The 21,192-nt window shown below is 50.6% G+C and overlaps 2 protein-coding genes across 7 annotated transcripts in view; one reads left to right on the forward strand and one right to left on the reverse strand.

Annotated features, from left to right (window-relative positions):
- The window catches only part of MYO9A (myosin IXA), a 173,401-nt gene extending 161,803 nt beyond the window's left edge, over positions 1–11,598 (forward strand). For 5 of the 6 annotated variants that reach the window (XM_058847322.1, XM_058847324.1, XM_058847323.1 and 2 more), the window contains 9 exons: positions 416–477; positions 2,300–2,492; positions 2,986–3,114; positions 3,444–3,549; positions 3,927–4,058; positions 5,227–5,350; positions 8,223–8,425; positions 8,584–8,726; positions 9,146–11,597. In XM_058847322.1, coding sequence (XP_058703305.1) covers positions 416–477; positions 2,300–2,492; positions 2,986–3,114; positions 3,444–3,549; positions 3,927–4,058; positions 5,227–5,350; positions 8,223–8,425; positions 8,584–8,726; positions 9,146–9,627 — 1,574 coding nt within the window. In that variant the 3' untranslated portion in view covers positions 9,628–11,597. Of the gene's footprint in view, positions 1–415; positions 478–2,299; positions 2,493–2,985; positions 3,115–3,443; positions 3,550–3,926; positions 4,059–5,226; positions 5,351–8,222; positions 8,426–8,583; positions 8,727–9,145 lie in introns of all 6 variants that reach the window. The other variant, XM_058847326.1, reaches the window with a different exon arrangement.
- A 2,575-nt stretch (positions 11,599–14,173) lies between these two features.
- Positions 14,174–17,512, reverse strand: NR2E3 (nuclear receptor subfamily 2 group E member 3). Its single transcript, XM_058846943.1, has 8 exons — positions 17,455–17,512; positions 16,275–16,425; positions 15,613–15,716; positions 15,282–15,530; positions 15,011–15,192; positions 14,563–14,794; positions 14,382–14,487; positions 14,174–14,306 (listed from the first exon to the last, which is right to left on the reverse strand). The coding sequence occupies exons 1-8, from the start codon at positions 17,510–17,512 to the stop codon at positions 14,174–14,176; spliced, it is 1,215 nt and encodes a 404-aa protein (XP_058702926.1).
- Between the last annotated feature and the right edge of the window lie 3,680 nt (positions 17,513–21,192).

Here is a 21,192-nt window from a genome sequence, read left to right on the forward strand (position 1 = left end):
CTCAGGAGATGGATCAACCTTTTCCATCATCCCTCTTCCATTTCTGTGATTCGGTTGACAGCATCAGTCCTGGAGCATTTCAGTGCAAGAAGAACACAGAGGAGGTGCCATTTCCAGTGTCAGGGTGTATCTGTGTCCAATAGCTCGGAGCAACCCATGGATTGTAGTCTGAGTTGATCTGTTGGGGTTGGGGGAGCTTTTAATGTTTCACAGGTGTACATATGGCACCTTCGATTTTAAAGGCTTCATTATTTTTATTTGAGTGGATCTAATGCAGACTTGGCCCCTGGATACTGCAAATCCAATATGCTTTTGACTTGGTAGTTCTGAGAAGTGCTACTCAATTCATATGAATTACTGTTTCTCCAGTAATGGGACTTTTGGGATAATTAAACACTCCTTTTCTCCATTGCAGTATGTAAATATGCTTGTCACAAGAAGTGCTGTCTTAAAACCACAACCAAGTGCTCCAAAAAGGTAAATGTCTCTCATTGCTTTGCTTTTATTAAATACCTTGAGACAAAGATCCCAAGTTTGTATAAAAATTATTGGAGGTGCAAAGCTGGATAGAATGCTGGAAATAACCATCCTTTCAGCAGGAGCTTAGACAGAGATCCCCAGAGGTCTCTCCAGCCACAGTTTTGTAGATATTTTGGGAATTAGGCGGTGATGAGTCACTGTAGATCTGCCCAGTCATGCAGCAAATGTTGCACTGTCATTCCCTGCCTTGTAACCACACGGAATAATAGGAATTTCCCTAGCTTTGTAGCTTTTAAGGATTTGGAAATGTGGGGTTATTCTTGGAAATACAGACTTTCTCTCACACTGACAGTCTTTGTTTGCTTGCTGTGCCAGAAAGGGCAGGTGGAAGATGTTCACTGCCCTCTTTAGAGGGGAATTCAATATTGTTTACTGGATTTAAGGGTATGAGGAACAGGGAATGAGTGCAGCAGGTCATCCCATCTAAAAATGAAGCATCAAGATTTGGTGGGGTTTTTTTTAATAGCTTATTTTCTGCCCAAAAGAAGGAAATAGAGTCAGGATGATAATGAGTGGAAAGTTTTATCAGCTCCCTGGGAGGCTTCTCAGGGGAGAACAACCTCCACACTACACAGCCCCCAGAAAGCTGCATGAGTCCATTACTCCCAAGGAGTAATCTGAAAATATACATTGAAGATGTGTGTGTGTGTATGACTATATTTGTATTTTGAATATATATAGAACTTTTGCTGCACTCTTTCGCTTTCTGGCACTATTTCTGCAAGAGCTGGGAATGCCTCATAAGAGTTTGTTCTCTAAAATCTGGGAAGTTCATTGAGAACCCTGATTAATTTTTTAGAATATTATTGGAGCCACCTTCTTTATTGTGATTTCTCTGCACAAGGAAGGTTTTGTGCTGCACCCAAGGAAGCAAGTTCACTATGTCTTCATGGGCAGCTTTGCACTGGGCAGTTAGAAGAGCTCTAGGAAGGCTCCAGCTTCTCTGTGCATGGTGAATTCGTGTTTTTAGGGTTGTTCTCAGTGACAGGGAGCTACAAACCATCAGTCATGAGAAAGAAAAAACACAGGAACCTTCCACACATCTGCTCCTAAGGTTTGCAGGATCAATGAAAGAATGACATCGAGTGGGAAGAAGAAAAATGCAGGATTGTAAAGGGAGGCACTGCCTTGCTGAAGGTGGAGTTGCATCTCAGCTTTCTTTGGCTAGGGATGAGAATTTGGGGCATTATTTTAGTGGATCTTCTGACTTTTCCCATCAAGTATCTCCCGTGAGATTTCTTCACATTTGAATTTACCGGATACCAACTCTCCAGTGAGTGTTTGCAGCTGGCAAAAGGGTCCTTCCTGACAGGTGTAGATGGGTCTTTTCATGTTCTTTTTTTGGCATCTTGTTTGTTCACTGGTATTTTGTAACTGTCAATGCTTCAAGTTGATCTAAGCACCCAGGATTCAGGTTTGCCTGTTCTGCTTCGTGCATCTTTGGGAGGTGAAATCATCCTTGGAGATGGTGCCAGAGGGGCAGGAGGTAGAGGAGGACCATGCCCAGCTGCATTGGCTCAGTCTGACTGGGAATATACTACAGTGGGGTAGTTAAAGAAAGAAAATCCAAACGTTTCACCTTCAGGTGCATGTCCAGAGACCGGGTTAGCATTGCAAAGTCTGTGTCCTGTCCTGTCCTCCTTCCTTAGACTCACACATCTCCTGGATCAGCTGAAGGACTCTCAATAATCGGATCCAAAGCTGCCCCAGCATTGCATCACAGAAGGATTTTAATCCCTTTTTCCCTTTTCCTGTGCAGCACGACCCTGAGCTCTCACCGCGGCAGTTCGGCGTGGAGCTGTCCCGGCTGACCAGTGAGGAGCGGGCAGTGCCACTGCTGGTGGAGAAACTCATCAACTACATCGAAATGCATGGGCTGTACACAGAGGGCATCTACAGGAAATCAGGGTCCACCAACAAGATCAAGGAGCTGCGGCAAGGCCTTGATACAGGTAAGAGGAGGGGGGAAAAGATCCTACATGGGGAGGAAGATCTCTGCAGCAGCAAAGTTGGATGGGAGGAAGGTGGAATGCTTCAACATTCCTGACTCTGGGCTGTGCAAGGAATTATTTCACATTAGCAGCCATAACTCAGGTCATCAATTCATGTTTTTTTGGGAGCAATCCACAGAAAAAAAGTCATTCTAATTGAGGGAAAGTGCTGCCTTTCACCCTAGCAATCAGTGAGAAAAGAAATCCTGGTCCCACCTGAAGTTATTTGCCCTGAAAAATGTATTTCTCTCTAATTTTACCATGTGGAGCTGAAATCTGGTGCTGAATTTTTTGCTATTAAAAGCACGTAAACATTTTTTATTTTAGAGTATTTTATGATAGAACAGTTTGGGTTGGAAGGGACCTTTAAAGGTCACCTTGTCCAGCCTTGGGCTTCGCATTGATCATTGTCTCTTATTCTTTTCCTTCTTGCTTCATCTGGTGCCAAACTCAGACATTGATAACGTGAATTTAGATGACTACAACATCCACGTCATTGCCAGCGTGTTCAAGCAGTGGCTCCGAGATCTGCCCAACCCCCTCATGACCTTTGAGCTCTACGAGGAGTTCCTGCGGGTGATGGGTGAGGAGCTTCCCTCGCTATCCCATTCCCCTGCTGGAGGGAAATGGTGGCCACTTTCAGTGCCAAACTTTTCATTCACTCTTCGGGGCCTAACCAGCTGGTTTTGCCAAATTGTATTTACCTGGTTTCAAAGTCTGATTTTTTGGCTATAAAGGGGTTTTTTATGCAAAACCTCAGGCAATTTGGTCTCAATTTGGCAGTTTTTGCATAATGGTTCAGCTAATTTCAGCCCCAAAATTCCATCTTTTAAGTAGTAAAATTAAGAGGTACCGTTTTAAATAGGAGGAAGAAGTAGAAGGTGCCCCTAAACGCTGGTGGTTTCTCCACAGGCCTCCAGGAGAGGAAGGAGACAGTGCGTGGGGTGTACTCAGTCATCGACCAACTCTCCCGCACCCACCTCAGCACCCTGGAGCGCCTCATCTTCCACCTGGTCAGGTATGCGGGGCCTGGGCAGCTTTAGGCAAAGGCAGGATGGTCAGGCATCCTTCCCGCCGGAATAGCTGAGCCTTTTGCATCTGCCATGTCTCCCAGGAGGTGGCCACAGAGCTGTTTCTCCAGGAGATGTGTTGATGAATGGCCTCTGCTGTGCTCTGGACACTTGTGGTGCCTCTCACCACTGCAGGGACAGGTTTTTGGGTGGAAAGGGCTGGTTGTTGCCTTGGGAATATCTAAGATGTCTTGAGGTTTGTCTTTTTCCCTCAAAGCAAGATTGCACCATAGACATATCATCTCTCTTCATCCATGACCATGTGCAAGAGGTGCAGTGGAGGTGCTTTCACCTCTGACTTCTCTCTTAATCCCCATTTTTTCAGGATTGCCCTCCAAGAAGAGACCAACCGCATGTCAGCCAACGCCTTGGCCATTGTGTTTGCTCCCTGCATCCTCCGCTGCCCCGACACAACAGACCCACTACAGAGCGTTCAGGACATCAGCAAAACCACCACGTAAGAGCCTGGGGCTGGGTGAGACAGCTCCACCACATCACTGTTCACATCTTGCTAAAACCTAAGATGGTTAAATGGCTCATAAATGGAGAGCTTTGGCATGAAGTGATAAACACACAGTCATTTATTCATCTAAATGCAAATAAATGCATCTGCATGCAGATATTTCAAATTCTCTCGATCCCCAAGAGGTTGTTAAATGAGGATTTTTAAGTGATGGAGGATCCCCAAGAGTGGATAAGCTTCTGTTTCTGCCTGGCAGGAAAAGGTGGAGCTAGTGCTGACATGGTTTATGGTTAATGTAGTTCATTTTTGGCAAGGAGGTCTTGATTCTTACTTGATTTTGGCTTTTTTACTGAAGGAGGTGAGTTGTTTGGTCTGCAGCAAGAGTAATATGAATGTACTTAGATTTATTTATGGTGTTTGCCATAATTGAAAAGATTTTACAGAGAAAAAGTGAAGCACTAGCCCAGATTCAGTTTGGCTCTTACAAAGTAGGTTTTAAAATAGATAGTGGAGTCAATTATAATAATGAAAACCCTCCAGTGAAGGGCTGGGCTTCTGAAAGAGGTGATTTTACCTCCAGTAAGTATTAAAATTGTTGAAGACCAGGACATTTTTGGAGACCCAGCTGGCAGGAACACCTGTCCTTTAACAGGATTTCACTGTAGCTACTCACTCTTCAGCTCCAGCACATCCTCTCATTTTGTTACAAGGAAAGGAATATTATTTTCCCCTAACACCCTCCTGACAACATTAAACAGTTGGCTCAGTTACACAAGCTGCTGCAGAGTTACTGCGTGAGCTGGAATCAGCCTGCCTTTTCCAGGTTTGTATTCCACTGCTCCCTTTTCCATGGGGGATGAATTTCTCTAAATGGTGGGATCCTTGGTGATCTTTAGTGTCTGTTCCTCAGTCCATCCCTAGCCCATGATCACTCTTTTTAGGAGAATTCTCACCACCCTCTGGCATCCAGCTGGAGCTTTCTCCTCTGTGTTCTTCCATCAGGGCAGATCTCCAAATTAAACTTTTCCTTGAAATAAAATGAGAAGATGCACTGGAACTAAGGAAGAAGCTACCAGGAGATCCTGTTGAAGGACGAGCCAAGACAAGACAGAGCAGCTTCCTCCTCCCATTTTGTCTTCTTTTGGGTTTTTTTCTCCCTTAGTTGCGTGGAATTAATTGTCATCGAGCAGATGAACAAGTACAAGGCTCGTCTCAAGGACATCAACAGCCTGGAGTTCGCAGAGAACAAAGCCAAGAGCCGCCTCTCCTTGATCCGCCGATCTATGGTGAGATGCCAAAGCCCTCTTCATCCCCTCCTGTCTTCTCCTTGCCCCTGAAGCCACCCCACCTTATCTTCTCCTGCTTATCCCAGCCTCCCAAACCTCTCGCAAACTCCCACACCATCTCCACCGGGACAGGGACCCTCAGCTCCATGGTGGCTCCTCAGGGAGTCATACCAAAGCACAAGGAGGTGGGAACAGTCCATGGAAATGTTGTCACTCCTGCTCAGATGTTCCTGATCATCATGTCCACCTTCATTTGAGCTTGTTTGGTCCTGAGTTGAGTCAAGCCTTTCAGTGACCAGCTCAACATCACCCCATGGGTGACCTGGACCATTGTTTTTCGTGCTCAGTCACATTATCTGAACCCAAAATGAGCTCCCCAAAGGCTCTCCCTGCTCCCGCATTGCCTTTTTGGGAGCCTCAAACCCATCTCATTGAGCTTCCGTGCTTGCAGGGGGCTGGCGGGCTGCGGATGCCCCTGTGCTTGGCTTGTTGGGCTGCGGGAGAGGGATGGACCTGGCACAGCACAGGCTTGGGCTGAGGAGCTGAGCTGCCCCTCTGCTTGGACCTGCCCCCTGTGATCCTCAGGGGCTCATTGCTTCTGCTTTTTGGGGATGAAATCCAAGCAGGGGCTGCCCAAGATTGTGGAGCTGGTGTTGCAGAGCTGCCCCACTCATCTCAGTTAACCGAAAAAACCTCAAACTGAGCAAAGCGGGTTTTTGGAGGGGCGGCGGCATGTGCACTCTAACCTTCTGCTTTCCTTTTCATCTCCTCTCTAATCCAGAAGCCCGTACTAATTGCAGTTAGATTTATGAGCATAACCCGCAGTTCAATCCCGGTATGTATCAACGGCAGCTGCCGCGTCCCTCGTTGTGTGTCACCGTCGCTCATTCCAGCTCTGTCCCACCGGCCATTGTCTGTGACCTGCCCGGTCCCGCCGCTCCTCCTCGGAGCCGCCGTTCCTCCAGCAGGGCACAGGAGTTTGGGGCTGGCACTCAGCCATCCCTGCACGCAGCTCCTCAGAAATACGCTTCCCAGCCCTTTTCCCTTCCTACTTTAATTTTCTATTTTATTTCCTTTTTCCATCCTGTGCTTCCCTCTTTTTTACTTTGCTTGACTCATCCCTTCCCTTCCCACCTCAATTTCTCCTCGCTCAGGATGCGTTTCAGCATCAAGTTGCTTTCACAGCGCTGCTGTTTCTGAAGATGGTGAATAAAACCCTCAGCTTGGATGCCTTGGAGATCACAAGGCATCCAAAGGTCTCCTTCTCTTTGGAGGAGGAGCACCACCACCCTGAATACAAGCTCAGGACACCCAGGTTTGAAAGAGAGACCAGCAAGCCCTGTATTCCCCAACTCCATCCCAGCTTGAGTTTGAGTTCTGGGAGATCATGACAGGCAAGAAAAGCACCTGCAGGAATTTGGGAATGCTGATAGGGCAGTTTCCTTTCCTAATAGGCTCAGCCCATGTTGAAAGTTCCCTCAGGTTCCCCCCATTCTTCCACATCCGTGAGTGTCAGGAGGTGGAGAAGAGCAAAATTTGAGCTCTGCTCACCTGAGCGTGGAATTTCTCAAGGGCTTAAGTCCACAAGCCGGTGGAATCTTTGGGATCTTGGGGCTCTTGGCTAATAGGATTCAGGGAGCCGTGCTTCAGCTCAGCAGCCCACGTGAAAAGTGTCATCCAGAAGAACACCAGGCACAGAAGAGGCTTTGCTGACAAAGAAAGATCTCTGAGATGTGGCATTAAAAGATGAAAGGGCTAAAATGGAGGAAATCTGGCTTCTAAAGGAAAAGAGGAAGGATCCTTTATCCTGAAATTCTGCTTTGGGCACATGGGTTGTCAGGAAGACCCGGGGATGCTACAGTTGCAGGGGTTAAATAGAGGAAGCAAAACTGAGCTGCAACAAGCTCTTCAACTCCAAGGAGATGCACATTCTTCCTGGGTGATGGTTGTCAAGGGAGGGCAGCAAGTGATGGACTTCTCCTAGTTCTGGTCATGTCAGGATCTGGGAGGTAGATGAGATGTCTGGTCATGATAACGGTTGAGATAAAAGCCGTTTAATCTCTGCCATGTCCCTCATCTCCAAGAATCCTTTTTCTTCTGCTCCATGGAGCAGATCTGTAGAGCTGGTCTTCAGAAGATTAAAACAGTTGCATGTATCTCTCTCCTCCTGTACCACCACATGCATCCTTTTCCATTTTCAGTTTCAGTATTAAAAAAATGAGATAGTTCTTCAGAGCTGCATTAGATCAGAGCGAATTCAACTGTGGGCACGGAGATCCACATTGATTGTCTTACAGTGGACCACTGGAGGTGGTCCTGGTTTCTGGATCTCCTGTTCATGAGACATGGCAGGGCATGGACAACGTCAGTAGCTGGGAGTTCCTGTTTGCTGAAGGGGTCAGTGAGACCCTTGTGATGCTCAGGAAGTACCAGGGGTGGATGAGGGAAGGATGTGAGACTTGATCCAAGGAGAAAACGAGAGCCGAGTTCCCTGAAATCAAATCCCCGGTGATGCTCCCACTCAAAGCCACCATCAGGCTTCCCATCACACAGACTGTGGGCTTTGTGGGAACCCATCCTGCTGCCAGCGGGGCTTGCTTGGACCTGGACCAAGTTGCACTTGGTCCATCAGCATCATCCTCACCACTGCCTTCCTCACAGCCTCCATCCCCAGCCCCTCCAACACGTTGAGTCCTTCTGGTACTTCTCCCAGCCTGAGGTTTTGGAGGGTCCGGGGTGCATCCAGCGGCGGCACACTGAGGACCGATATCTGGGCCACCTTCTTCACTCCTTGGGAGAGCAGTATGGTCGGTACCTGAGTGTTTGCCACAGCACCTTGGCTGCTGGTGGTGACACCATTGTCTCTCTTCAGGGCAAAGGACGCGTGCGGCGCGGCGCCTTCCCCAGCCCCGCATCCCCTGTCACCGGGCGCCTGCCCTCAGTGACCGACATCCCCGAGGACACCATGAGCAGCGAGGAGGCCATGGAGATGGAGGTGACAGAGCAGCAGCAGGTGGCCATGCAGCAGGAGGAGAAGGTGCTGACTGAGCAGATCGAGAGCCTGCAGAAGGAAAAGTGAGTCTGGCCGAGGGTTCAAGCCGCGTCCCCAGCCTCTGGATGTTGCTTGACATCACACAACTCCACCCCTCTGTGATCTCTCAGTGCATGTGCATCCCTTGCTTCTCTCCTGTTTTTGGCCCCGTTGGGTCAATGGGGCTGGGTTGGCTTTGCAGGGAGGAGCTGACATTCGAGATGCTGACACTGGAGCCCCGTGCCTCCGACGACGAAACCCTCGAGTCCGAAGCCTCCATTGGCACAGCTGACAGCTCCGAAAATCTGAACTTCGACTCCGAAGGAGCCATCTCCGATCGCTCGGGTAAATCCAGGTGTTCTTGGGTTTATGATGGAGTGGTTCGGGTTGGAAGGGACCTTCGAAGATCAGGAAGTCCATCTCCATGCCATGGGCAGGCACACCTCCCACCATGCTTTTCTGTCACTTTGGGTGGGGTTATTTGGGATTTTCAAGTTTATTTAAAGTTGACAGTTTAAATGTGTGCAGAGAGGGGGTTAAGGGTTCGAGCACGTGGCCCTGGGGGGACGGGTGGCAGCAGCCAGGGTTGGTATGGAGGTGAAAATTCTTCCAGCACTGCAGCATCATCTGGGCTGATGCTGCCCCCACTGAGATGCTGGGAATGTGGTCCTGGTTTCAATGGCACGTGTCTCCAGGGAGCGGGGTTGGTTGGATTCTGGGTGGTGTCCATGTGTTGACCATCCATGGTCCTTCTGCCCCTGCAGAGAGAAGTGTAGCACTTACCTCCCTGCGCCCCGCCAAGGCCGAGGGGCCAAGCCGGCTGCGACGGCACCCCAGGATGCGGCTGGAGCCGGCAGAGCCAAGTGACACCCCCGTCTCCTCCTCCTCTTCCTCCCAGTCATCCACCTCCTGCTTGCCCCACCTGCCCCGGAAGCGCTTCCAGATGTACTCCAAATCTCCTTTCTACCGAGCGGGGGGACACGGCGAGGCCCCCGAAAGCCGGGCGAGCCCTGAGAGCCTGGCGGGGCCTCTCCGTTACCCCGAGGACCGGCCGCAGTTCACCACACGCGGGACCTTCAACCCGGAGAAAGGCAAACAGAAACTGAAGAGTGTGAAAACTTCCCCCCCAAAAACCAAAGAGCCCCTGGACGGGGGGCCTGGAGGGGGACGCAAGAGGAACCCTGAGGCTGATTGTGCCGCCGCCCAACCCCTCGTCCTCCTGGGGAGCAACGAGTTCATGGTCTGAGATGTTCCACCCCAAGGCCACGTCTGCACCGGGGTGTCCTCCCCATTGGCGGTGCTCTGCTGGCTTCCTCGCTAACGCCAGGAGATGAATTCTTAGTTTGAAAGGCCAGGAGGGGAGGGTTTGAATGGTAGCCTTAATGATTTGTGGGGGTTAAGACCTTCAGGTGGCCGGGGGGTGGACGGGGATGGGAGGCACTGGCCGGCTCCTGGCCCTTCCCCTTGGAGCATCCCACGTCTCAGAGCATCCGCCGCCAAATCCTTGTGCCGAATCACCATCGCCTGTTGGTAGGAGCAAACCAAGCCTAAGAATCCCACGGGAGCATCCCGAGCCGGCTCCACTGCAGCCAAGCCCTCCCTGCTTTAATCACCTCATCCACGCCAACGCCGAGTGCATGGAAAAGTGTTAAAACCTGCCAAAAATCACCTTTTCCCTTTGTTTTTTTTATTTTTTAACAAGACCTATCCACCTTCCCTCTTTTTTTTTTTCAGAGACCATCAGTATTAAAAATAATAATAATTAATAATAATCGAGGACTACTTGAAGCGATATTTGTTTATATGCTGGTTCCTGGAGTTTCCTGTAAATACATATTTTTTTAATTTCTTTTTAAAATATTTTTCCCCAGACAGAATGTCTTTTTTTTTTTTTTTTATTTTACTATTATTATTGTTATTATTATTTTTGGGCTGGAGAGGAGGGGAGCAATTGGCTGAGCCATCCTTGGTGTCACCACTGGTGTCACCAGCCATCATTCAATAAAACATGGAGTTTCATTTTCAGCAAGAAATCCCTGGAGGTGTAATTAGCCCATCATAACCTATCATAGGACTAATCAATGATGCTTGTTAATGACTCAGCTTGTAATCCCTCCCCGGTCATCTCATCACATTGGTGGCACCTAGAGAAGCTCTGAGTACCAGAAAACCTCTGGAAAGACAAAATTAGGAGTCCCAGGGCACTAATTAGATTTATAAAGGCTGGATCTGTCCTCCCAGGTGGGCTGGGCTGGGGCCTGTCCTTTCCCAAAATGCCATCAAAAATGGGGAAAATAGAAAAAAATGGAGTTTTCCTGAGTATTTTGTCTTTTCCTGGCATGCCTGGGTTTGTCCAAGCTGCTCCTCGGTCCCCTCTCCCCGGCCTAGTCCAGGGATGTTTTATTTATTTGGGTTATTTTTTATTAGATATTTGAAATCTGACCTTTCTTTTCATGTTATCTTTTAATTTTTTTCCAATGGGTGGTGACAGATGCCGCAGGGAAAGTGGGAACAGCATCAGCCCCGGTGCTGCATCTTGGGAGTGGAGCAAGACCAAGTCAATCACCCCCATCCATGGGGGAAAACGGGATTTTCCCAGCCCCAGAGGGGAAAACAGGGCTTTGGGGACCAAGCCAGATGCACTGGGAATGCGGATGGTGACCATGAAAGAGGAAGCTCCTGGGGAGCCACCCCAAATTCTCTGGGAGCTGGGATTGCCAGGAGCATCCGAGTGCCCACTGCCAAAGCAGCCTTTTGAGCCTCCTGAACGAAAAACCCCAGAACTGCCCTTAAAATGGCCCCAGGGGAGGAGAGCCTGGGGACCAGGGAAGGGTCCAGCCTCATCCTCGGTTTCCTCATCCCTGTGGGATCAGAGCAGGGACATCAGATCTGGTTTGGGCAAATAAAGATATATATATACATATATACACACATATATATACACATATATATACATATATATACATATATGTGTGTGTATATATGTATATATCTGTATATATCTGTATATATATATGTATCTAATTTCTTTTGGAATATATTTATTTTCCTTATATATATTTAATCTCTATATAAGGAAAATATATTTAAGTGATATATATATAAAGAACATATATAATAATATATATATTCTATATATAAAGAAAATATACACACAAAAGAATAGATATCTCTGTATAATTAAAAATACATAAAAGAATATTAAGAATAAATACATTTATGTATTTTCTATTTCTTATATATAGTACATATTTATATATAAATATATAAGATATTCTATATATAAAGAATACCTATTTCTTTGTGTATATATGCTTATATATTTATATATAAGGAAGTATGTATATTTAAAGGAGATATGTACTATATATAAAAAATATTTATTACTTTATATATATTTTAATGTATTTCTTATCTATGTAGAAACATATTTAATGTTATATGATTTAAACATATTTAATATATGTTTAATATGTATATTTATATATGTTTCTCCACATACATTTATATATTTCTTTATATAAAGAGTATTTCTCTGTAAAGAAATATATAAAGGAAATATATAGTATATATAAAGAAATCTATTTTCTCTGTATTTCTTCACATATATAAAAATGTATGGAATATGGGGAAAATATGTAAAGAAAATAGACTTGTTGACATAAGTAAATGTATGGAATATATATAGAATATATAGAAAATATGTTTCTTTATATATATATATAATATATTTGTGGTTATATGTATAAAGAAAAACATATGTCAAAGAAATATATACATACATATATATCTATATGTATGTATGTATGTATAGAATCCAGCTCTGGCAGGAGCTGAGCAGGACTGGAGGGATAATGGTTTGTTCCAGGGCCCCTTCCCCCGGCATCTCCTTCCCAGCCCTTCCCTGGCAGGATTTGGGGTCCCAGAGGGTTTTCCAGAGGGATGAATGTACTGACTACTGGAGGGCTGCGAGGGGAATTACTGTTATTTTTCATGGAAAGTTTTCTAAGTAATTTATAAAGTCGCTGCTTGTAAACTAAACAGAGTCTGTATGGAAGAGGATTTATTACCCCGCGTCGCCCGCGCTCGGAGCCGTGTACAAACTGACAAAAACGGACAAATAAAAGTGTCATTCTGCAAAGGCCAGCAGTTCCCAGGGGGACATCCCAGCTGTCTGGGGCTTGTAACATTTCTTCCCTGGGGTTCTGAAGGCATTTTCCCGGTCCCCACGCGGATGGAGCAGCTCCACATCCCGATGCCGTGTGGATGGAGGAGCTGGGATGGGGAGCCAGGGCTCCAGATCGCTTCCCTTTGGGTTGTTTAATGCTGGTTATTCACATTCTCCTTATTTATGTTCAGAGAATTTCTATTTCTCCTGCTTGTTATTCACATTATTCTTATTTATGTTTATACAGGTTGTTTATATACTAATTAGTTTAATCAGATAATTTATATTTCATTTATATTTAGATCATTTATTTTCAATTCTTCTGTATTCAGAGTATTTCAGGTTATTTCTATGCAGATTAGTTTTAAGTAGACTTTATATTCAGACGATTTATTTACATCTTATTTCTATTTAGATTATTTCATTTCTGTCCACATAATTTAATTCAGATGAGTTTCAGTGAGATTTATTACGTTTCTCTTATTTATATACAGTTTGTTTATTTGCAGTTTATTTCTATTTATGTTATTTCAGATGTTTTAGTTTTATTTTCTTTCTATTCAGATTATTTAATTAAGGAGATTTCAAAGCAGGTATTTATATTCCAATAATTTGCATGCATTTTATTTCTATTAAGATTATTTAATTTCATTTTATTTGAAATTGTACTATTTCCCATTTTATACTGTCAGATTATTCATATTCACCTACTTAGCTTAAGATAGTTTCTTTTCAGTTAAATTCTATTTAGAGTATTTCAATTTATTTAGTTTCATTATATTTCTGTTAAAATTACTTCATTCAGATTCTTTCCAATAGATTATTTCTAAACAGCTTATTTATATTTATCTTTTTTATATTCTGATAATTTCAGGTTATTTATTTTCATTTTATTTTTATTCCTGTTTTTCTAGTTATCTTACTTATATTGATTATTTAATTCAGATTATTTATACTAATTCTACTTATATATAGTTTATTTCCATTCAAGGGAACTAATATTCAAGGTACTTACATTCAGACTATTTCTTTCTGTTCAGGTTATTAACATTCAGCAGGTCCCCCCGTCCAAGGGGACCCAAGTCATTGGCACAGGGACTGTGGCTGCAAAACTCTCTTTATTCCAAGTATAAAACGGGGGACACAAGTGGAAAACCCCGGAACACAGGGGCAAGGGTCTGTCACCGCATGTCACCCCAGGCTGGGGTCACCCCTGGCCAGTGTCAGCCCTGGGCTGGGATCAACCCGAGGATGTCCCTGGCTGGTGGCACCCCCAGGTGGCACCACCCTTGGCCCTTGTCGTCCCTGGCTGATGTCATGCCCCAGGCTGGCATCATCCTTGGGCAAGTGTCCCCCCAGACTGGTGGCCCCTGGATGGCAGCAGCTCCTTATGGTGCCAAGGTGCCTTTGCCAGGGTTCCTCCAGCATTTAGGACACCATCAGTGAGGTGCTGCCAGGGCACTGGGTACTCGCTTGGGGACATCCACCTCCCAGCTGCCGGCAGCGTTCCACAGTCCTGGACATTGCTCCAGAGATGGGACCATGGGCACCTTCCCACCCCAGACTGAGGAGGCCCAGGGTGGGGGTGGCAGGGTGCCAAGCCAGGTGACAGCGGGAAGGGGGCTCAGTTCTTGAACATGTCACACAGCAGCTTCTCCATGGGGGTGTTGCCGATGGTGCGGCGGAAGAAGAGCAGCTCCACACGCTCCGAGGAGATGAAGCGCAGCGCTGGGAGGAGCAGCAGCAGCTTCCCAAACCTGGGGGGTGGAGCGGTGGCCATGGGTGGGTGTCCCACCCTGGCATCACCCATGAGGACGTGGGGACAGCAGTACCTGACTGGTTGCCCAGGGTAGTGGGAACGGTTGTGCTGACCCAGCATCACCTGTGACTGGTCCTGCAGGTTCTCCACCTGCTCAGGGTCCTTCAGGCCACGTGTCTCTGCGGGAACAGGGGGGTGACAAGCTGGGGAGGGCCACAGGGATGGCCAGTGGTGAGTGCTGGGGGTGGCCTCACCTGGTTTGAAGAGCACCACGGCCTTCATGCAGGCAAATTCCGTGGGGTCAACGGCCAATGCCTTGAAGCGGCCGAGGGTCTCCTGGAGCGCCCGCACGTCCAGGGTGGCCGGCAGCAGCTTCCCAGGGATTGGCTCGGGGACAGCCAGGAGTGGGCAGCTCTCCAGAGGCATGGACCACTGGATGGCACAGAGCAGGAACAGCTCACTCCATGCTTCCTCCAGCAGGATCACCTGGGGAGAGTGGGAGGGAACCCCAAAAGCTCTGTCACCCCCAAAGTCTCCAGGACCTGTAGCCACCACATCTGGTTGGGCTGACGAGCATCTGCAGAGGAACCCTAAGAATGTTGTGGAGATGCTCCAGCTACCCCAACAGGCTGCTACACTTTTGGGGGCTCCTGTTGCCCCATAGGCAGATCCCCAATTCCTCATGGAGATTGCCAGCCCCACCTGGTCACGGAAGGGCAGGTTGGAGAAGACGGGCAGGTTCTTGGCCCATTTCACAGCCATGAAGAGGAGACGAGCTGAGGTCTCGTAGATGTTTTCGGGGCTCGCTGCCGGGTACGGCGCCACCTGGTACTCGCCGATTGCCCTCTCTGGCTCACTGCCCGTCACATCCACCGTCTCATCAGCTACAGGGGTGGAAGAGGACGCAGATTGTCACCACACCATGGGGACATCCACCACCCACCCACCCCCCTCTCCATTGGGAGCCACCCACCGTCCTCAGGCTCCAGCTTGGCACAGGTCTCGGCCGTCATCAGGCTGGCCATGAAGCGATGGTTGGTGGGTGGTGTGGGTGCTCGGGGACCCGGGGTGACAGTGGCACTGGGACCACGAGGAGCCGGACAGGGTGATGGGGGGACCTCACATGTGGTGGCCACGTGCTCAGGGGGCAGCTCAGCATCCAGCTGGATGCTGTCCAGCTGGACCTGGGCCGTGCTGCGGGGCTGGCGCTCGTTCTGCACAGCTGTACAGACAAGGTGGCATCAGCACTGACCACCCCGTTGTCACCCCCTGCTATTTGTCACTGTGTGTCCCCCCCATCTTACCGTCCTTGTTCATGCCAGCCTGCAGGCACTTCTTGAGCCGGCAGGCCTGGCACTGGTTGCGGTGAGCCTTGTCCACTGGGCACAACCCCGTCCCCGCCTGGCACCTATGGGGAGAGGTGGCTGCAGCTCCTGAGGTGGCCCCTGTCCCCGAGGAGAGTCCTCTCCCATAGGTACCATGTCTCCCCCCATGGGTTTCCTCCACCCAACAAGTGTCCCACCACTGTGGGCACCCAGTCAGGTGTGTCCCCAGTAGGTGCCCTGTCCCCCCTCCAAGGGGTGTCCCTACCCTGCTAGGTACCTGTTCCCCCCACTCCTGCTCCACTGTGTCCATCCTCTGGATCCTTGTCCCAGTGAATGGCCTGCCTTGATGGGCGTTTTGGCCCCTTCGGGGGTCTCTGGACACCTTCTCCACAGGTGCCTCTCCCCCTGCATGCCGGTCCCCTGTGTGCTTTGAAGTCCCCCTGGGTCTCTGCCCCACCCATTGCCCATGCCCTGGGGTCCCTGGCCTGCTGAGTGTCCATCCCGGGTTGCCCTACCCCACTGTGTGCCTGCCTGCCCCCAAGCTCCCTGTCCCGCTGGGTGTCCTTCTGCAGGGTCCCTGCCCCTCTGGCTGCTCCTCCCCCCATCCCCTGTCCTGTGGGGACTCCCGTGCCTGTTCCCACCTGTAGATGAGCTTCCTGCGGACGCTGCGCTTGAAGAAGCCGCTGCAGCCGTTGCAGGCGTAGATGCCGTAGTGCTTCCCACTGCTGGTGTCCCCGCACACCTTGCACAGCAGCACCGGGCTCAGCTCCTTCCCGGGAGCCGGGGCCAGCCCTGTGGAAGTGGAACGTTCACATCTGGGTTGACTCTGGGCATCCCGATGTCGCTCGCATGACCCACCAGTCCCTGCTGCCCCCCCGCAACCTGGAGATGGGGTGGCTCCTGTATCTGCTGGTTCAGCCCAGGGACATGAATGGGGACACCTCAGGGACTCCATGCGGGGTTCACCATCTTCCCACACCCCAGCACACAGAGTGATGCAGGATGGGCTCTCAGAGGAATTTTGAAAAATAATAAAGGGATGAAATGGTGTTCTTAGGGAAGGGGACACCAGGCGTCCCAGGAAGGGGACTGAGCATCTCAGAGAAGATCTGCAGTCAGGGATGGGAGGTGTCGTGGAGAAGGGACAGCTCTGGGGACATGGGGCACCCCAGGCAAGAGTCACAAGAGGGAACTGTGGGGATCCTGGTGAAGGGCCAGGGACCAAGGGTATCCAGGAGAGGGTTTTGACTGGGGACCTCGGGGAATCCTGGAGAAGGAACACAAATGAGGACTGTGGATACCATGGAGAGGATCGCACGCTGCAGGCATCCTGGCCTAGGGAAGGACCATGATGGGACTCAGCATCTTGGAAAAGAAGGACAGCTGAAGACCCCAGGCATCCTAGGGGACCATGATGGGGACCCTGGGCACCCAGGATAAGGACCATGAGGAGCAGCCCAGACATTCTGGAGGAGGGTGGCAACGAAGAACACAAACATCCCAAACAACGATGATGGGGGCACTGGGTGTCTTGGAGATGAACCATAATAAGGACTCCCAAGATATCTCAGAGAAGGACCACGATGGGGTCCAAAGGCATCCAGAAGAAAGCTGTGATGGTCCCAGGCATCTCAGAGAAAAACTGCAATGGAGGACCCCAAGTAGTGGTTGACCACTATGGGGATTCCAAGTATCCAAGAGGAGAACCATGAAGAGGACCCCCAAGCATCTTGGGCAACGACCAGAGTGGGGGCCCAGCCATCCCAGAGAAAAACCCACGTCCCTCCGTGTCGCACCCGGTCCAGTGGAACCACCTCTTACCCGTGGCACTCTCATCCAGCCCGGCGCTCACCACCGACCCCGCCGGGGACGCAGCCATCCCGCACCCGGCGTTCCCGACCTATCCCTGTCCCGTCCCTCTGGATCCCGTGGAGGGTCTGGCCAGGCGCTGGGTGCTCCGGCAGCTCTGCGGCCAGCGGGGCTCTTGCCTTGCTCTCTTCAAGGCGGCTTAGCGGCGGGCGCTGTGTAAGCAGCCGCCTCTTTGTCACCCTCTTAATCTTTAGTGTCTGTGCGGGGCGGGGGGGATCAATCAGCCACGCGATGAAGAATTAAAAAGGTGCTGAGCCCCAGCCCTGTAACCCTAAACCCCGCGACACCCAAGCCACCCCCCCCGCGCCGCCGCTGGAGGTGTCACCCTGGAGGTGTCACCCTGTCCGTGCCCCCCCAGCACTGCGAGCCCGAGATTGCGGCGGAGGTGGGAGATGGGGCTTGGGCTGGGGACCCCCCATATGTGTCGTCCTCCCCTTGGGACCCACCGGGTCCCGTAAGCGCATAAGCCCTTCACTAAGGCGGTTAGAGGGGAATAACGAAAAGTGGTAATTAAGGGGGGTAATTTCCCTGCCCCCAAGTAATTAATTACCGGCCCTGATGGCGAGGGAGGGGGGATGCTCGGTAGGGGCCCCGCTGCGCCTCAGCATCCCCTCTCGGGGACCGGGGCCTCCACGGATGTTGGGGCTGCTGACACCGCAGAAGGTGGGGGCCAGGTGGCCCCCGGGGTTACGCAACCAGCGCTAAACCCTCGCGGTGACAGGGCAGCACAATTTGGGATTTGTGGGCTTTAGCCGCTAAACCCCCACCCCGCCCCGCTCAGGGGGGCGGCGGGTGGCCACCGTCACGGACCCGCCTTGTCCCCAGCGATGGGCCAGGCTGAGGACAGGGGTTCCCGGCCTGCTGTGCCCCTTCCAGAGGGGCTCAGGGGTGTTGATGCCCTGAAGGCGTCCAAGGGGACAAGCACTGGCAGCACGTCCCTGCTGAGGGCTGGCAGCAGTGACTCCAGTGATCCGGGGGCTGGGGGTCATCCCTCCGGCATCCCTGACTGACTTGTGGCTCCATCCCCGCTGCCTGAAGCATTCCTTCATCCCCCTGCCTGCGGCATGGCTCCATCCTCCTGCCTACAACCTGCTTCCATCCCTTTTGCCTGAAGCGTTTCTCCATTTTAAGTGTCTGCCATGTGACTCAGCCTTGCCTGCACCATGGCTCCACGTTCCCATGAGCAGCAGCATTCCATCAGCCTTCTTGACTCTATGCAGCTCCACCATCCTTCCTGTCTGCACCATGACCCCATCCCTGCCTTCCCCACGGCTCCATGTCCCCTGCCTGCAGTCCCCTCCCACCGTGGGACCCTCCGTTTCCCCAGGGTGCCCTGTCCCACCCTCAGCCTCCTGTCCTGACCCAGATCTCTGACCGCCACCATCTGCGGCAGCGGCCGCCTCCTCCTGCGGCAGAATTATGACGCTGGGCTAATGCGGCGGGAGCAAGCTGTCACCTCCCTGCCCGGCCCTTGGGTGCCCCCACACCTCTCACCCATGGGTGAAACACCCCCCAGTGCCCGACCCGGGGGTGCCAGGAACATCTGCATCCCGGAGGGCCAGCCCTCCCATGGGGACACAGTACCAGGGACAGCGGGGAGCGGCCAGCGTGGCGATACAACTGAGTCGGCTAATTTGCCCGTCCCCTCCTCGCCGTTGGGTAAAAGCCAGCTCTGGAGCAGGGATTTGGGAGGGGGATTAGCTGGGCCAACCATCTGCTGCTAGCCAATCATCAGCACCCCCAGGAAAGCCAATAATTACAAAAATATGGTTTCCCACCCCGTTTCTCCATTGCACCCAGCTGGGTGCTGTCACTGTGGTGGGCTCCCTACGGAGCAGCACCCTGTCCTCTTCCCAGGGATGAGGACTCCACGAGCACCCAACTGGGCACCCGTGGGAGCCCAACCCAGCCTGTTTTGGGTGTCACATGAGCAGGCCTGACGCCACGGCCGAAGGGCTGTGGGTGGTGGGTGGGGGTGAAGGAGCAAATGTTAAAGCCCGAGGCAGGGTCGTGACTCGGCTCAGTGACAGATGCTGGGGCAGATGCCATGGGATTACCCAGCCTAAAACCTCGGGATCTACCCCCCTTCCCCCCAGCAGGCAGAGAGCGTTTAATTACTAATTTACTAATTACCCAAAGATGCTGGCGATGGGCTTGGGACCTACGGTCAGGAGCCCCAGGGCTCCAGCCACCCTAATCTCACTGTCTGTGCAGAGCTGGTGGATGCGCCCTGGCCAGGGACAGCTTGGCCAGGGAAGAACCTTTGCCTTGGCAGTCCCGCTCCTGTTGGTGATGGCACAGAGTGGTGGGGAATGGGACATGGCAGTGAGGACAAGGAGGAGACAATGGGAACAATGATGGGAATCGGGAGGAGATATGGGGGACCAAGGGGAGACAGTGGGGTCCAGTCAGGTCTCCATGATGGAGATGAAGAGGAGCCGGTGGGGGAGGGAGGGGAGATGATGGAGACCAAGATGTGACAAGGATCAGGAGGGGTGGATGGGAACAAGGAGGTGATGAGGACTGGGCAGCAATAATGAAGATCAGGAGGGGACGATGGGAATGCCTTGATGGTGACCTGGAGACAAAGACAAATGTAGAAAGCAGGAGGTGACAGCAGTGACCAGGAAGGGATGATGGAGATCATGAGGGGATGCAGTAGGAGTGTGTCACCCTGAGAATCAGACCTTTTGATATTGTTTTCATAATTTCTAGCCATTTTCCCAAGAAAGTAACTATAAAGAAGTGTTTATACATTCCATTAAAGATATACCTTTTGATGGACATCTCTCACGGCCAGTGTGGTTGGGAAGGTGGTGACCTGACTATCCAATCCCTGGTCATTGTCAAAAACCTATAAATACTGAAAGAACAAATAAACTTCTTTCTTCACCACACTTCAAGCTGCATCCATGTGAATCATTTCATGTCCAACAGTGACAGGGGTGGATGGAGATCATGAGGGGATGGTAAGGACCGAGATGAGATACTGGGGACTGGGAGGGGAGGATGGGAATGAGAAGGGTGTGATGGATATATTGGACAAGACAACAGAGACAAGGTGATGGTGGAGATCAGAAGGGGACAAGACCAACAAGAAGATGACATGAAGTTCCGGGAGGGTGGCTGTGGGACTGGAGGTGGCTGGGAAGGGTTAATGTGTGTCTGCCTGCACTGAGCTGGGTCCAGGCCAGGCTCGGGTTTCACCTGTAATTAGCTCTTGTTTATTGGAGGCTCCTTGATAAATGATTCTTTGGAGGTTGCCCGATGACAGAGGGTGACAGTCACCCACCTGAGCCCTGCTAAAGCCTTCACTGACCCCTGGCACCAGGATTAAAGTTTAATGTGACTCTGGAGCTGACCCTGGGCATGCACCATTCTGGGGTAACAGGGCTGGGGACATGGTGGCCGTCCCTAGGACGTGGGGCTGGGTACAGGCTGATGTCCTCCCAGGGCCAGAGGATTTTGGCACCAAGAAGTGATTTGTCATAAGCCCAGTGGTCACTGGTTACCAAGACATTGTGGCCACAGGGCTGTTCCACGACTCCTTTGGAGTCACCCAAGAGGTTTGTGGATGAAATGTCACACCAGGTTGGGTTTGTCCCCCTGGGACTGGCCCTACAGAATGGGCACAGTGCCACAGTGCAGCCGGTCCGGGCACATTCCCAGGCACTGGTGGAGCCATGTGCC

The sequence above is a fragment of the Poecile atricapillus genome, chromosome 11 (assembly GCF_030490865.1).
Source record: "Poecile atricapillus isolate bPoeAtr1 chromosome 11, bPoeAtr1.hap1, whole genome shotgun sequence".
Classification (NCBI taxonomy): Eukaryota; Metazoa; Chordata; class Aves; order Passeriformes; family Paridae; genus Poecile; species Poecile atricapillus.

Excerpts from the sequence above, each read along its gene's own strand:
- NR2E3 (XM_058846943.1), bottom strand. The coding sequence starts at position 17,512 with ATGGCTGCGTCCCCGGCGGGGTCGGTGGTGAGCGCCGGGCTGGATGAG. Across the intron at positions 14,795-15,010 it reads ACCTGCCCTTCCGTGACCAG|GTGATCCTGCTGGAGGAAGC; the intron begins GTGGGGCTGGCA and ends CACTCTCCCCAG. Across the intron at positions 14,307-14,381 it reads TACCCTGGGCAACCAGTCAG|GTTTGGGAAGCTGCTGCTGC; the intron begins GTACTGCTGTCC and ends TCCACCCCCCAG.